The following is a 16,251-nucleotide window of genomic DNA, read 5'->3' as shown; positions in this document are numbered from 1 at the left end:
CGGGACAGCTGATCAGTGGTATTTCTGTCTGGGTCCTTGTTGTGTCCTCATGAACGCACTTGAGCAGTAAATCCTGCAATGTGAGTCCACTCATAACTCTGCTGCAAGCTTTTAACCCTTGAAAGGTTTTCTCTTGATCGTGTACAAGTGTGTATATGATTAAATCTACAATTGCATCTTCAGTATAACGGAAATTGCGGCTTTGCCATCTTTGTACACATTTTTGTTTGTTGTATGTACTTACTGTACGACAGCTGAAATACATTGTTTTGGGGAGTTTTTTGCACTAGAAGAGGTGTCCTGCGTACTTAACGCTCTGCACGTTCCAGTTTTTATGTATGTTGTATGTGTGAGTCTGCCTCTTCCTTCACCTGTATGCTCCGACTGTAAACAATTAGCTTTTTGTATGTTTTGGCTGCTGGAGCTGTTTGTCCACTAAGGTTAGCGGTTCAATCCCTGGTTCCTCCTGTCCATTGGTGTGAAAGTGTGTGTGTGAATAGGTGAATGGGAGTGAAAAATTGTAAAGCGCTATATAAATACAGACCACATATGTATTTTGTGTTAAGGTTAAGGTTTAAAATGTATATTTCATAGTTCCAGAAAATGTTAAAAATCACAAAACTAGGCCTGAAGCATCTTTTCTCTGATTCTGAAGTTTGTGTGTTCTCTTTTCATCCCCCTCTCCACTGCCTATTAACCTTTAGTCCCAAAACTGGCATCATGTCAGGTTCTCCTCCCAATTTCTAGATTTTTCTCGTGGTTGTCTCATCTCGTTTTTCCTCAATAAAGTAACATTGTCCCTCTTCCTTTTGTTCCTTTAGATCCAGAGCAGCAGTGTTCAGCTGTCCACAGAGGAGAACAAGCAGAGAGTGGGGAATATGATCGAGGCGCTCGGACCACAGACGCCGGACGACAGCAGCAGCAGCTCCGGTCTGTCCAACAACATCCTGTATCCCTCACCAGAAGTGAAACACACCCACACGCACATCTGAACTGTATAAAGCACACACAGCCTGACTCGCTGCACACAGCGTGCACTCTCACCTACGCATGAACTACACCTCGCACCTTGGAAAAACCCTGCACACGTCTCTGTGAGTAAAAGTCAACACACACAAGCACATATGCACACACGCTCTCAGCACCTGGTGGAAGATACTCGTACTGTACTTCAAACGTTTCGCAGCTCCTCTTCATTGATTTTCTCATGCAGTTTATTGAATGTCTGTGTTGTGGTCTTCACTTTGAACAGTTGTCGAACAACACAGGATCTACTGTACGGTCAAAGTCAGTGATTAAAGACTTCAGTACATCTGTCAGGCCGATTGACTTTCACACACTCGCACTACCTCTACCTCTCACTTCCTCCCACCTACACACTCTCATATGTTCAGTCTATGTGTGTCCTGTTTGATATATAACTTTTTCTCAGTTGATGCTATATGGAGAAACATTTTTCACAAATGGTTATCAAATACAGCAGAAATGAGTGGAACACTGTTAACTGGGATTGAAGTAGCTCAGTAAAGATAACAATGCACTTATGTTCAATAAACACAGGGAATACATTTAAGTGAAATCTCATAATAGTTTCTTATCGCTTCAAAATATATACAAGTCCTCTTTCACACACACACACACATTCACCCCTCTTGCATTTACTCACTTCACCGAACTGCTCCTTAACTCTTGTCCTCAGACGTGTCGGAGATGTGTCCCTCTGTCTGTGTGACTTCACGCTGACATCAGGCTGACGCTTCGGCTAACTGACGCATATGCTTCAGAAATTATTACGACATGCGTTTGACAGTTCTTTGGTCATTGAGAGACAAAGTTTCTTTTATTCCCATATACTTGCTGTGATTTTGGGTTCTGCTCGTAAAGCAGCACATGTTCTTTTAGTTTCATGGCGTCACAGTGAAACAATCTACTGCATGTGTTTGTTCATTGAAAGTTGTTTACACCTGCAGCAGTTTTAGACTATAAAAAAGTCATTTGTGCTTCTGTTACAGGTCAATGTTCTTACTTGTCATGTATTATGACACCATTAAGTACACTATACTTGAGTGTTTCTATAATTTTCTAAACCATAAGGACACAATCAGATGCTGAACAGCATTTGGACATTTTTGCATTGATTAAACTTCTTTTATTTGTTCAGGACAGTTTCACTGAGGGACAACCTCTCTGTTACAGGAACCCGTTTGTAACATTTGTAACATGAGGTGGACAAAGCCTCCCTGCCAGGAGGAGCAGATGTTGGTGATGTGCTTGGCAGCTTGGGGGATGTCAGTGTTGGGCAAAAATGTCTTCCATGGCTTTTTTTTTCTTCAGCAGATTGTTAACTATACGTCTGATGATAGTTCTCAGGCATTTCAGGAGGAAAATAAATTGTAGTCTACTTGATTTATTGTGGTGGTGACTCATTCAGGGAGATAAAATGGACTCTTTATGTTAATTTAATTCAAAGAAGAGTTTACCTCTTAAAATATGAGCACCTAAAAGCTCATGCAACTGACTTTAAAACTTATCAACCACACTTAAAGCTTTTAATTTCTCCCACAAATACAACCCGACACGTACTTATCTTACTTCCATTTAATTGAATTTTATTTTGTTATGCTGCTGGCAGGACGCCAGTAGCGAAGCACTTTATCTCAGAGGAACCATAAGGAAACGGAACGCTGCCCCACGACGTTCTGCTTGGTGTCTCCCTCTAAGTCCGCCGTGTGGAAACCACATCCTCCTCCGCGTTTAGCGCCCGCTCGCTGTCATTCGTCCAAGACGAGCCACCCGGTGCGATCGTGGCGCTGGCGGAGTGGAGCAGCCGAGAGCCGCATGTAAAAGAACACCTCCACCTCTCTCGTTGTAAACCTGAGGATCTTGGAGGAGCACATTTGACTGTCCCGTCTCTCCCGCCGACCTTTTTAATCGTCCTGAGTGGAGATTTAAAAAAAAAAAAAAAAAAAACCGGTTGAACTGCACTAGTTTGGAGGAAACGCTGCCTTGCGGCGCTGCCGTTTCTCGCCACAGCACGGTGAGTGAACCTCGAGGTTTGAGGCTGTAATGTCCGGCGCTTTATCCGTCGGATGTACGGGGCTGGATCCGGCGGGGCGTCCAGCTGCGATGACAGGAGGAGTCGATGTGTCGAGGAGCGACTTCAGACACTTGGTTAATTCTGAAAAGAGCAGCCCTCGTAAAAGTCTTGCATAAATAATTGATGTGTATTATCAGTGAGTTGGTGTATATTACCACTAGATATAATCTTCCATCACAGTTTGTAGTAAATTTGAAATTCCTGGATTAAATTTTAAACAATGAACTGAATAGTTAAATGATAACCAGGGTCAGGTAGGTGACATGCAATCAATTAAGCCATCTGTAATTAATGGTCCACCTGACAGTCTTTATCCATACTCTGCCATCATCACCATCACCATTACGCATGTCCGTCGTTTCGCCTCAGCCTAAACGGTGACAGAGGCAGAGCAGGAAGAGAGAACGAGAGAGATGATGTGTCAGTCCTTGAACCTCCAGCCTCCCACAGCGGGCTGGCAGCCTGAGGGGAGTCAGGATCCTCTCCCGCTGCACATCCAGCTGTCTCACAGGCGTCTTCCTTTTCCCTTCTCTTGCGCAGCTGCGTTCACATCAGGCACAGTTGGTTTGTTTGCAGTTAGGACTTTCCTCGATTGAAGTTTGCTGTCATATTCTTTTGGTCCTGTAGAGGAATAGCAGAAATGCATCGCTGTTTGAATATTGGATGCGTGCTTTCTCCACAAAAAGGCACTTCGAGCTGAGAGGAGTTCTCTGCACGGGTCGAGTGTGATCAAATAATGAGGGAAGCTGTAACCTGGAGCTCCCACACAGGAAATCAAACTTCTGCCTCCAGAGATTGTTGTAAGCGGAGAAGAGATGTTCCAGCCAAAGAGATTTACGTGGGCTTACACGGCTTCAGCAAGAACTGCTCTGCCTCCTGACCTCCCCGTGGCAAACACACTTTGCCAACACTAGTGCCACAGGGACGAACCAAATCTGAAGCAGGCCCTCCCACCTTGGATAGGGAGACTGAAATTCATCCAGTCCAGGATCCGGTGGGGCGATTATGAGAGGAAGCTGTGTGTTTTATTATCAGTCTCACGATATGTGCTGTTGTATGCACTTCAAGTAAGAAAGGTGGAGGATGTAGGAATGCAGAGAGACACATTATGTTACTTACTTTTTCTCATTTCTTCCTGATCGACCGGGCACAATATTCAAGCAGCACTTGAAATAAACATGTCTGCAGACAGATTATCATTTCAGGAGTGACTCGTCCGTCCCGACCTTCCAAAATTTGATCAGGGATCGAGCCAAGTGCTTTACAGAGTTGTTTATCCTTTGTAAAATGCTCATCCTGTGCAACCACGGTTGCCTGCTTATAGTTAATGAATGCATTTAGACTCATTTCTGTGCTGCCCATGCCACATTAGTAATGATTGATCTGCCCTTAATGTCTTTCCGATCCGACTCCACTACTTAAAGTCTCAGCACTTTGTCCTGTATTCCATGGAAACATTAGCTGGGATATATGCGTCGGCTGTGTTAAAACTGCGCCAGCAGCGATAACCTTTCTGCTCATAAATATCTGCCAGAGCTCCACGAAAGCCTGAAGCACACTGAAGCATCAAATAACCCGACAGTGGAGAGACAAGCCCCCCCCCCCCCCCCCCAATCCTTGGCTGTTATGGATAAATATTGAGGTTTTCGACCGGCACTTAAGGATATTTAGAGCAGCATTTCGCAGAAAGCTGGGAAACTACCCAAAAGATGTTCACAGAATGCACAAATTGACCTTAATCGAACATTGTCCTCACTCAGCTGTCTGCGGGAACACGTGTTTCTGCTGACTCCAGAAGAAAAAAGTTGTCTTATAGTTTTATTTTTAGATAAGAGACTGGAGTGAGCACAGAAAGCCAAAGTAGCTGCAATGAAATGCTTTCTTTTTCAGGCACGACTAGAAATAAAACCTTGATATCTACTGTGGAGTCTTTGGACGGTTGCCAGGCTGCTGTCAGGATGTGCTGTGAAACCAAAGCTGGAGTATGAAGTGATGGTTGTTGGTCCATGTTGTCAGCACTCTGGAGAGGGATAGTGGACGTCTGGGAGCACGAGCTTCTCTCCTCTGGTTTGAATGAGAGAGTTAATTAAAACACCCCCCCCTCAGACAGTCTCTCAAAAATTCACGATTCGGCACCTTGGCTTGTAAAGATTAATTCAGTTAGTGCATAAATCAAGTCGCTCGTCTCCCCTGCCTCGTACTCCTCCTCTATTCTCCTTGTGTGTCTTTCCGTTTTCCCGCCGTGTCTCAGCAAAAGGTAGATGAAATATTCACCAGTAAAGCTGTTGTTTCCCGCAGGGGTCTCGCTTTCCTCGTTCCTATATCACCACCCCCCCCCCCTCTTTTTCGAAAAGCCTCAACGCCCCTCCACTCATCTCGCCCCTTTCCTCCTCCCTTTGCTTCGTATAATCGTACCCCCTCCCTCCCCGCCCCCCCTCCAACCCATCGGAGCTCCACTGCACCCCTCTGATAGGATCATTGATGGAGCCCTTGTTAAATTATGCATGGATTATGTGAATTATACCATGTAGCTTTTCATCAACATTGTCCTCCCCTTCCCTCCAGTGACTTGTTTTCTGCTAATGTTTTCTTAAACAATTTGGCTTTCGTCACATTTTCATTTGATGAGCTCCTATATTTAGCTGTTGTATTTATCCTCTCACTTTCATCCCTCCCTTTTTAAAAAAAAAAAATCCTCCGAGGAAAAGAAAGTCGAAGCTGAATGAGAACATTTAAGAAGACCACTGCTGTCAGTCGAAAGGCCAGGAGGACAAGGAAGAGCAGAGACGGCGTCTGGTTCAGAGATTGTTTAAATTCTTCTGGGGATTATGCAAGTGGCAGACATCAGATGTGCGTCTTAAAAGGAACATAAGGAGCCCCACTTTAAATCCCGGCTGCTGCCCTCTGGTCTTCCATATTGACCACTTATCCACAGCATGTCTCTCTATTTCACATATTCCACAAGTACCACAGACTCTCTCAGGCCTTTCTCGCCCCTCTGGAGGAAGGAAAACAAATTCGTAAATTAAATAGGAAAAGTATTTCAGCAAAAGCTCGCTGTTTTTACATGAAAGAGAAATCTCAGCATCAGAAGAAATTATGTTGAGCATGACAGTAACAGTCAGACTATTGTGTATGCAACTCTAGGACAATATTTTGATGCTTAACAATGTGATGTCTCACGGCTGGTTCTCCCTGTGTTCAGGAGAGTGCCTCTCTGCCACCCCCTGCTGACCATGCAGAGCCTGAGTGCAGTGCTCCTGGCACTCGCTGCTGCCGGCCTCAGCTCCGCCGACTCCGACACGCACAGACCACCGAGACATGACTCCAGCCTGGAGATCTGTATCCTTTCACAGAGCTGCGGCCAAATGCGCAGACGTGTGTGTGTGTGCATGTATGTATGTGTGTGTGTGTGTGTGTGTGTGTGTGTGTGTATATATATATACTTTTTCAATTATCATTAAGAGGAGCCCTTTTCATTTTTGACGATTGCAGTGAGGACATTTTGGGTGGCCCTTACTTTCACACACCCTTTCAAAAGGCTGTTTTTTAATTATAACCTTAAAACCAAGTCCTAACCCTCAGATTTAGGTCAGGGTAAGGATAAGGGCTGCGTTTAGGCACTTAGTTGTGATGGTTGAGGTAAGGGGTGAGGGAATGCATTGTATCAGTGAATGTCCTCACAAAGATAGGTGAACAAACGTGTGTGTGTGTGTGTGTGTATGTGTCTTTATAGTTTCGAGGACAAATGTTTGTTAAAAACATATTTATGAGGACATATACACATTGCGAGGACATTTAAGGGACAGTTTGAGGGTAACGAGAGGCACTTAGATGTGATGGTTAAGGGGCCAGGAAATGCATCATGTCCTTGCAAGGATAGAAAGACCAACACGTGTGTGTGCTGAACATACGTGCGTTCATGAGGACGCCTCTGTGAGTTTCAGATTGACAGATTGCTGTGTGTGTGTGTGTGTGTGTGTGTGTGTTGCGCCCGAGCGGAGAGTGTGTAACCTCCTGACCTGCTGTTGTCAGACAAGCGGCTGTTCGAGACGAAGAGGAAAGATCAGCTGAACGCGCTGAAGAATCTGGTCGAGCTGAACGATATCAACCAGCAGTACAAGATCATAGACATCATGCTCAAAGGGCTCTTCAAGGTAGGGTGTGTGTGTGTGTGTGTGTGTGTGTGTGTGTGTGTGTGTGTGTGTGTGTGTGTGTGTGTGTGTGTGTGTGTGTGTGTGTGTGTGTGTGTGTGTGTGTGTGTGTGTGTGTGTGTGGTGGGATGGAGGGGGGGGGGTATGCGCACTCTCACATCACACGCTCACATAGTTCTGTGGGAAAGGCCACGAGTATCAGAAAACATGAACAGCCAGAGTGCTAAGAGCTCAGCCTTCTTGGGTTCCCAGCAGATCGGAGGATGAGAAGGTTCGCATTCCCCATCAGAGACGCAAAAGCTTCAAATCCACCATCAGCATGTTTGCTTGCTTTCGTTTGAATGTTAATTCAGACCTCTCCGAGTGCTATTCACTCGCGCCTGTCTGGGAGCTTTGATTTACAGTGAGCCGCTATTTCCCAGTGGACCGTTATCTATGCATCTGCATGCCTCTCAAGGACAGCCTGAATAGTCAGTGGTTGAAAAACATTGTCAGCACTTCTATACCCGTCGGGGTGTGTGTGTGTGTGTGTGTGTGTGTGTGTGTGTGTGTGTGTGTGTGTGTGTGTGTGTGTGTGTGTGTGTGTGTGTGTGTGTGTGTGTGTGTGTGTGTGTGTGTGTGTGTGCAGTGCTCCTGTTTATATCTCTTCCTTTTACTAGATGCTGCACTGACTGTACCCTCGGTGGGTGTGTGGATGGAGAGCGCTGTGCAAAATATCACAATAATTAGCATTTAGCTCAAAGCCGCGTTGTGTTTAAGTCCCACGGAGCTGCTAGCACAGTTGTAGATCCTCAGTCTCTCACGCAGCAGCTTTAATTCACAGCAGAGTAAATAAACCAGGCGATTAAACTCTCCTTCTTTGTGAAGGTGTTGGAGGACTCCAGACAAATCCTGGTTGCGGCCAACATGCAGCCTGATGACCCCTTCCCCATGGACGATAAGATCAAAGAAGGTCTGAATCACTTTCACACCTCGTCTGTTTCATTTGTTCATTTTTTTTTCTTGCTCTTGCTTTAAGTGTGTCTCTCACTCTGATTCTGCCTCCACCGCCTCTGTCTGGTTTGTCTTGCGCTTGTTTCTAAAAAATTCATCTCTGTCTGGTTTTTTCTTTTTCCTTTCATCCTTTCATCCTTTTCAGCTTTCAGTGCGAGTGGGCACCGATAATATCAACTTTCCCTCCACATGCATTTTAAAGTCATGAATTCAAGCCCACCACTCGCCGAGTGGTGGATTAACAATATCAATCCATGTTGGAGCTGCACTCTGGCCTCTGTTCTATTCATCAGCATGTTTCAGTGTCTCATCAGCACCAATATATGTTCAGAAGTGGTCTCACTGACTCACCTGTTCCTGCTGTCTCCGCAGCGTACTCCCACGTCGTGGAGAATACGGCTTTTTTCGGCGACGTGGCGTTACGTTTCCCTCGTATTGTCCACCACTACTACGACCGGAACCCTGACTGGGGAGGTCTGCTGCGCTGGGGACTCAATTTCTGTAACCAGACGGGGGTCTTCACTGGAGGAGCCCACCAACACGTCCTCACACTTGTAAGAACAGTCAATCTGTGTACCTGTCAATGACACTGTTGTCACAATCTGCTCATATCTTTTGCATTCAAGGGTGTAAAAAAAAAAAAAAAGGTTCCTAGTTTTGGTTTTGACTGGTTCACTTTGTGGAAACATTTGTGCGATCTGCATTTTGCCGAGCTAAACAGAAAGACAGACTGTTGTTGTCTAGAAGGAGGTGCAGAAATTCAGGTCACATCTAAGAGCTGATGGGGTTTGAGGCTAAAAGTAAAAGTCCTTGAAAAGATCAAAATAAATTACAACTTCTGCTTGTTTAAATTCGACACGGGTTCAGTTTAATTTCTTTTTGCAGTTTTGTTATTCATTTAATACGTGAGTAAAATATTATATAAATACATAAAATAGTCATTTCCCCATTGTAAAGTCCTTAAAACATAAGTCTTAAAATAGGCACGTTACACTGAAAACATTTTTCTGGTGAAAATCTGGAAACACTGAACTATAACGGTGTAGTTCAATATACAACACAGGGATTCAAATGTGCACAGAAGTGACAAAACAACAACGAAGTCCAGGTGAGATACTTTTATGGGACTGACCAAATGTCCTGTCATTTGGTGCCAATTTTTGATACCAAGACTACGTTTTTTGTTGTTGTTGTTGTTGTTGTTGTTGTTTTTAAACACATAACTTTTGCTACGGATACACAGCAGTAAATCTCATCGGCGTCAGTGAGCTACAGCTTTTACCAAACACAGGTTCTACTTGTGCGGCCTGCCCACCTAGATAAAATGAATTTCTTTCAGTTAATGCAAATCTTACATTAAAATACCTTATTTCACTCTTTTCAAACTGACCTTTGGCCACCGGCTCTCTGATTTGCTCGACTACAGTGACTGGAGGCTTCTACTCACAGCCTGCACGTTAGACATCGGTAAATCGTCGTGTCCACCGACAGCCTGCACGCGAGCCGTTTTAGGAACACTGTTTACATTGTAGTGTCTACGACAACATGCGTTTCAGGCATTTAGGGGACATTTGTAAATAATAGCTGCAGAAAATAACCCAGGTTACACTCGTCCTCTAAACTTTGAGAGCCCACGAGCCGGCATCGAATGTTATGAACGACGCCCCGCCCCTTGGTAATACATCGATAAGGTCATGTTAATGCAACCTCCTGTCATGTCCGTGTACAATTCATCATCAGTGTCAGCTTATACCTCTCTATCACAGCCAAATATGCCATTGGCCATCAGATTTGTCCCTGATGCATTTCTGACCTTTGAAACTGAAAAGAGCAAGGATGATAAAAAACGGTATTCCCTATTTAATGTGTGGGTTAATGAACTAAACTCTCGCAGGATTAATCTGTGACCTTAGCAATGTGCCAAGAGGATTATATAGTGGATTAATTCTGAGGCTGCGGTTTGCGCCCTGAAAGTGTGCGTTCAGCCCTCAGTAACCCAACACCTTAGTTTCTGATTCCCTCCTCTGTATTTCATGTACCTCCTAAGCTGTAAATAATGAAATAACGCTTTCCAAATTGTATCATTTTTCTCTGTAGAATAAGCGGTGTCTCATTTTCACTGCTAAACTCTTTAAAGGAATGATAAAGCATCGTCTCGCCCTCTCTTCTTCTGTCGACCTGTCTATTCTGCTCTTCTCTCAGATGTCACAGGAGCTCGGAATAACAGAGAAATCCTCAGACTTTATGAACCCATACCGCACAGAGAGAGACGACGTGAGTAAGATGTATACCTGCCGTTCAACACTTTGCTGCTAAATGACTTCCCACCTGTCCATAAATATCCTAGCTGGCTATATGGTAACCTGGTAACCACCTTTTAATAGACTAGAGACCCTCCAGGCGCACCTTTGCAGTCAGTATCTATAGTATACCGACAGTTACATTATCATTCTGGTTTTAAAAAAAACTGAAGAAAACATTGCCTCTCATATTTTTAACTTGTCTCTCACCCTCTTTCTTCCGCTTCAGGTGCTTCACACTGCCGAGGCTTTCCAGAAGATCCTGAGGGAGGAGGAGAAGAGGAGGAGGAAGGAAGAGAAAAGGAAAGAGATCCGGAAAGGCCCTCGCATCTCCCGTTCTCGCACCGAGCTATAGCGCGACACCGCGGCGCTGGCGAGGAGCCGAGAGAAGACGCGGGGGTCGTACACGCGGTCCAACAAGGGGTGGCTTCACTTGTAGACTCTGATGAGAGTGAAGAAGATAAAAGCTGCCATCTCTTGTACGAAAGCCAGGTGCTCTGTTGAAAACAAGAGAGAAAACCCTCAATGTGACACAAAAAGGTAAAGAGGAAGAGGAGGTTATTCAGGCTCTAACAAAAGGCCTGGCTCGCTGTACAGCAACGGTAATCTATAATTGGGAAATGTGACGTTGTGTAACAGGTGAACGATGTCTCCGGAAAAAACAATAAAAGGGAACCTTGTTTTTGATAACTTGAGGATGATGTAACTGAATTTTGGAATATAATTAATTTTAGTATAATCAATTTTCTTCACAATGTTGCAAAACCCCACTGTATTGTGTCTGGTCTAGTTTTAATGTGTCTAAAACCCATCTGCTTCAAATACGTGTCGTTGCCGAATATAAATTTGACCTCATTAGAGTTTGGCCTGTTTCTGGTTAGTTAACCTTGATGGGATACGTTGGGGCTTTTTAATTTTTTTTTTTATCTATTTAGGAATATTTCTAAAGGGGTTGTTTGTGAAAAATCAGATTTACATTCTTATTGCTGCTCAAAGTTGTAAGGACGTGTCTTATGTTTTGTTTGCCTGAAGGGCAGTATAATGGTATATATATATATATCACCATTGGTTCATTTTTTTATTATGTCTTTTTCAATAATTATTTCAACACCATCTGAGCGGATCATTTGTGAACTTGCCTTTTATGTATTTTCCAATATTTCCCAAACCCTTAATCATTCTTTTCACCCTGTAGTTGTTTTTGTCCTTGTAACCTCAATTAATCTGAATTATTGTTTTCTGTCAGCCAGAAACACAGTATGTGACCCTTCACCAGGCAGCCCTGTCTCTTTGTTCAATATTTAGCCCCCCCCCCCCCTTTATATCTCTTCTGGAAACTGACATATTTTTGGGGTTTAAATATATGGATTTGAAATTTATGTAATTTTGAAATAGTATTATGACTGTTATAAAAACTATATGTATATTCAGAGGAAGAATATCATTGCTGCAGAATGAACAAGCCATTTTGTTAACACATTTAAAGAAATAAAGTGACTCTGATATGTAATATGACATGTTTATATTTGATGGTTTCACCGCGTGTTGAACCGACAGAGGGCGGACAGACACCGAAACACTCCTTCACAAATAAAAGTCCGATGTTTGTGTTCCGGCTGAACAGTTTGAGCTCAGCCGGATGAGACTGAGAGCTTCACTCAAAATAGGGAAACGGAAGCTTGAAGACGACGAAGAAACCGGGCTTTTTTTAAAATTATTATTATTATTATTATTAAGGCCGAGAAATATCTAAAGACTTGGACTCGGGTGAGATTTGACTTTTCATGTCCTTCATACTGTTTCCGTCATACAGTAGCAGCCTGCTAATGATAGCGTGCTTATTACGAGTTGGCTCGGAAGGATTAAAAACCTTTCGTTGACGCTTGCTAATAAGAGATTAAAACGTGGCGTCTGCATTTGATTTGTGACGTTTAGTTTGAGGATGTGGTGTTTTGAGTTGGAGAGGACGTGCAGGGTAACGCTAGCCGCCTCTCGCATGCAGCTGACCTATTGAGTTGTAATGTTTTGTTTCTGTGCTGAACCTTCCTGAAGCACTGACTTCACAAAAAATGTCACATAAATTAAAAAAAAAAAAAGGGCTTCACTAACAAGAGGTTTTGGTTTGTATTAGCCAGCGCAGCTGCAGTGAACCTGTCAACATAAAATGCCAATAAGTTGTCAGGAAATGACTGTTTCTGTTGCAGATTTTCCACCAGAGGACGAGAAAGATATCTGATATGGAGGGTGAGAAGGAAGGAGACGACTCTGAGACCGGATGGAGCGAAGAACTCAGACTGGTCCTCATCGGAAAGACCGGATCTGGCAAGAGCGCGTCTGGAAACACAATCCTGGGCCGGAGGCAGTTCCTGTCGCAGATCAGCGCCAGCTCCGTCACCCAGATTTGCGAGCTCGGGAGCTCTGAGCTCGCTGAGGAAGAGGATGCCGAGGAGGATGGCCGGGCTGCCGCGCAGAGGAAGAGGAGGAGAGTCGTGGTGGTCGACATGCCGGGTTTTGGGGACACTCACCTCGCTGTGGAGCAGATCTACGTGGAGATAGCCAAATGTGTGTCTCTCTCAGCGCCGGGCCCGCACGCTTTCCTCCTGGTGGTGCCAGTAGGACGGTATACAGACAATGAGAACCAGGCTGTCTGTGACATGATGAAGATATTTGGAGAGGATGCTGTCCGACACCACACCGTGGTTCTTTTTACCAGGGGTGATGACCTGGAGGGCATTGGGATCGAAGAGTATCTGAAGGAGACTGCACCTGCTGGGCTTAAGGCTCTTATTGACAGGTGTGGGGGGAGGTACCATGTCCTCAACAACAAAGACCCCAGTAACTCGGCACAGGTGAAAGAACTCTTGATGAAGGTGGACAAAATGGTGAAGCAGACGAACAGAGGGTTTTATACGAATGCAATGTTTTTAGAGGCAGAAGCTGCCATTAGGGAGGAGCAGACAAGGATGATGAGGGAGCGAGGGGAGGCAGACGGTGAAGAGCGCGAGGAAAATAATCACAGAGTAGAAGAAGAACGGGCTAAACTTGCAAAACGAAGAAAGTGTGATTTGGAGTCTGACGGAGCAGGAAGCAGCGAAGGAGGATTATTGAGGAAGAGGGAGTTTACCAGAGGAAATGAAGAGGATTTTAGGGTGGAGAGGTGGACGGAGGAGAGCAGAGTCGGCACCTTCGGCCTCCTGAGGGACCAGCTCAGAGGGTGGCGTCAGGGCTCCAGGAGGGCCGTCGCCGGGCAACAGTCTCTCCGTTCGTCCTGGAGTCGCGTGAGGAGGGAGGCTGCGCTCTCTGCTAAGGTGCTGGAGAGAGTTAAGATCCTGGTGGCTGCTGGAGCCACAGGCTTGGCAGTTGGGGCAGTGTTTGGGGCAGCTGCCCCTTTAGCGGCTGCAGCTGGGGCGTCTCTCATGGGCAACTCGGTCGGTTTTGCCGCAGGCCAGTTTGCTGGGATGTCCGCAGCAGGAGGCACAGGTGTCGGGAAAGCTGTCGGGGCCATAGTGGCGGCGGCCTCTGGGAAAACCGCAGTGGCTCTCGGGGCAGCAACAGGTGGAGTTTTGGGTGGCTCTATGGGAGCCATTACAGGTGCTGAGGCTGCCAGTCCCAGGGAGGGCGCTCTGGATGCCCTCAGCCAGGTTAGTCTCGTGGGGGCCTCTGCTGTGGGGCTGGCTGCAGGTGTAGGAACCACCTTGGGAGCCGGGGCTGCTTTAGGTGCAGCTCTGGAGGGAGCGGCTTTCAGCACGGCGGCCCTCGGTGGAAGTGAAGCCGCAGCAGGTGCAGCCACCGCTTCGGTTGCTCAGGGTGCTTCAGCTGCAGCGGCCGGGCAGCATGCGGTGGCTTCTGTAGGGAGTGTGGCGGCGGCCGGTGCGACTCCTCAGTGCGCTGCAGCCTTAGCTCAGGAGATGGTCGCTAATGTCCCGGTGGCTGCCGTGGCTGCGGGAACTGTATTTGGGTTAGCAGGGCCAAGTATGGCAGCAGCAGCCAGCAGGGCTGTATCGGACCCCTGGGGCTCCGTGGCCACAACAACACGCATCCTGAATGCATTGGCTGAGGTTGGTAAAGCTGCAGCAGGCATTGCTCTGGCTGGTGGTCTGGTAGTGAAGGTGGTGAAGGAAAAAGTGAGATCTGGCACAGGAACCAGAGAGTCCAGTTACTCTGAGAAGAAGTCTTATGAAATCCACTTTAACAAATAACGAGTCGTATTCCGGTGGATGAGATCGTAGTTTTGTTTTCCCTGATTTGACACCACACTTCACAGGAGCTTTCCTCAGTGACAGATATCACTGTTACCAATGAAAACGTGAACCACCTGAAAGATACACGGCTGGCAGCCATAACAGGGTAATAGAAAACAATAATACTCATAAAATGAACAAGAAATTACACTTTACTCAAATAATTTGTCATTTTAGATGTTGGTTAGAACTGTTTTAGGTTGAATGTCTCCAGTGACATTAATAATTATGTGTGGAATGAATTTTAAACACAGTCTTGAGATTATTTTCCTTCAGTTCTTGATTACAAACAAAGTCTTCACACATTTAATTCAAAATATGACATCGACTTCTGGAAACATTTCAGGTTCACAATTTCCTTTTGGTCTTTGGAAAAATTACAGCACAATAAACAGAAAATAAACAGTTCTGTAAAGCACCTTTTCACAATGTTTGCTGGGTGACGTGTGTTAATATATTTAATGTTAATGCAGTAATGGGTTTTGAAAATGGACAGATGGACAGAAGTATTAAAAAGCATTTAAAATCCTGAAGGTTTAGTATTGACAGATGACAGTTGGTTGTTGTATTGCAGTGTTTAACATCCTGTGGTATCTATAAGTTTTGCACTTATGTATTAACGCTGGTTTGGATCAACCAGTACCAACTGTTTTCATCTATTGTAATTGTGCAGCAACTCATCAGGTTTTTGCAGTGAAATTCCCAATAAAGACATTATTTTAGTATTTTTGGACATACTTCTTGTCTTCTGGCGTTGAACAGTTACTTTTGCGGCGAATAATGAAGCCTCATTTAAAAGAAAATGACCACAAGCACATTTTCTGAAGAAGTGAAGATGGCACTGCTGGCAGATTTTTTTTTTTAAGCTTCTTTTTAAATTCAGTAATTCAGTGGTAGCTGTAGTTAAACACACACTTGTATCTGCATTTCTTTTGTTTTTGTCTGCATTGATAAAAACTATTTACTTCACTCAGTTAACTTATTTACTTCATAAGTATAACTTTGAATGCATGACTTTTTATTATGTATTTTTGCAGAATTTTGATACTTTTTCAAAAAGTACCCGAATTACTGCTGGTGAATATTGTTGATCTATCTGGACAGAATGAATTCTAATTTAATTGTATTAATTGAATTTTGATTTTGAACATTGCATTTTTTTTTTCAGCTGCAAGAGCAACATGCGTATCACAGTGTAAGTGGTATTACAAGTGCATTAAATTACATATATATTGCAAATGACCATGTTTCCAAATATATATATATATATTTTTAATTGAACATTATGAACACAGATATTCAGCTGTAAATCAAGAGTCCAATGTTTAAAAAAAAAAACGGTAAATATAAATCAAATGTTTCTGAAAAAGTAAACAAATTAAATATTAAAAATAAAGTATAAATATAAAGAACAATAACATAAGTAAAAGTCAGTATACATCTTTAAAATATAACAGTGTGCGCTC

At 44.3% G+C, this 16,251-nt stretch overlaps 3 protein-coding genes across 3 annotated transcripts in view; all 3 read left to right on the top strand.

The window, feature by feature from the left end:
* LOC138622469 (meiosis inhibitor protein 1) overlaps positions 1 to 2,404 on the top strand; it is a 59,387-nt gene extending 56,983 nt beyond the window's left edge. The window contains 2 exon segments of the mRNA XM_069701296.1: positions 822 to 949; positions 1,700 to 2,404. Of these exon segments, the coding sequence (XP_069557397.1) occupies positions 822 to 949; positions 1,700 to 1,754 (183 nt within the window). The 3' untranslated portion in view covers positions 1,755 to 2,404.
* A 242-nt stretch (positions 2,405 to 2,646) lies between these two features.
* On the top strand, positions 2,647 to 12,054 carry ccdc134 (coiled-coil domain containing 134). The gene is made up of 7 exons (XM_069701299.1): positions 2,647 to 3,037; positions 6,303 to 6,439; positions 7,133 to 7,254; positions 8,119 to 8,203; positions 8,617 to 8,798; positions 10,447 to 10,518; positions 10,774 to 12,054. Exons 2-7 carry the CDS (start codon positions 6,334 to 6,336, stop codon positions 10,897 to 10,899), a joined length of 693 nt encoding a protein of 230 aa, XP_069557400.1. The 5' UTR covers positions 2,647 to 3,037; positions 6,303 to 6,333; the 3' UTR covers positions 10,900 to 12,054.
* Positions 12,055 to 12,152: 98 nt separating this feature from the next.
* On the top strand, positions 12,153 to 15,510 carry LOC138622471 (uncharacterized). Its single transcript, XM_069701298.1, has 2 exons — positions 12,153 to 12,311; positions 12,749 to 15,510. The coding sequence occupies exon 2, from the start codon at positions 12,782 to 12,784 to the stop codon at positions 14,741 to 14,743; it is 1,962 nt and encodes a 653-aa protein (XP_069557399.1). The 5' UTR covers positions 12,153 to 12,311; positions 12,749 to 12,781; the 3' UTR covers positions 14,744 to 15,510.
* Positions 15,511 to 16,251: the final 741 nt, after the last annotated feature.

Source organism: Brachyistius frenatus, unplaced genomic scaffold, assembly GCF_029030835.1.
Source record: "Brachyistius frenatus isolate BFR_SWC_R1_liver_20210118 unplaced genomic scaffold, ASM2903083v1 Contig_36, whole genome shotgun sequence".
NCBI classification, from domain to species: domain Eukaryota; kingdom Metazoa; phylum Chordata; class Actinopteri; family Embiotocidae; genus Brachyistius; species Brachyistius frenatus.
This window is presented reverse-complemented; position numbering and strand designations above follow the sequence as displayed.

Bases quoted from the DNA above. Each gene is read 5' to 3' on its own strand.
- ccdc134 (XM_069701299.1), top strand. From the start codon at position 6,334: ATGCAGAGCCTGAGTGCAGTGCTCCTGGCACTCGCTGCTGCCGGCCTC. The intron at 7,255-8,118 runs GTAGGGTGTGTG...TTCTTTGTGAAG, and splicing joins TGCTCAAAGGGCTCTTCAAG to GTGTTGGAGGACTCCAGACA. The intron at 8,799-10,446 runs GTAAGAACAGTC...CTCTTCTCTCAG, and splicing joins ACCAACACGTCCTCACACTT to ATGTCACAGGAGCTCGGAAT.
- LOC138622471 (XM_069701298.1), top strand. From the start codon at position 12,782: ATGGAGGGTGAGAAGGAAGGAGACGACTCTGAGACCGGATGGAGCGAA.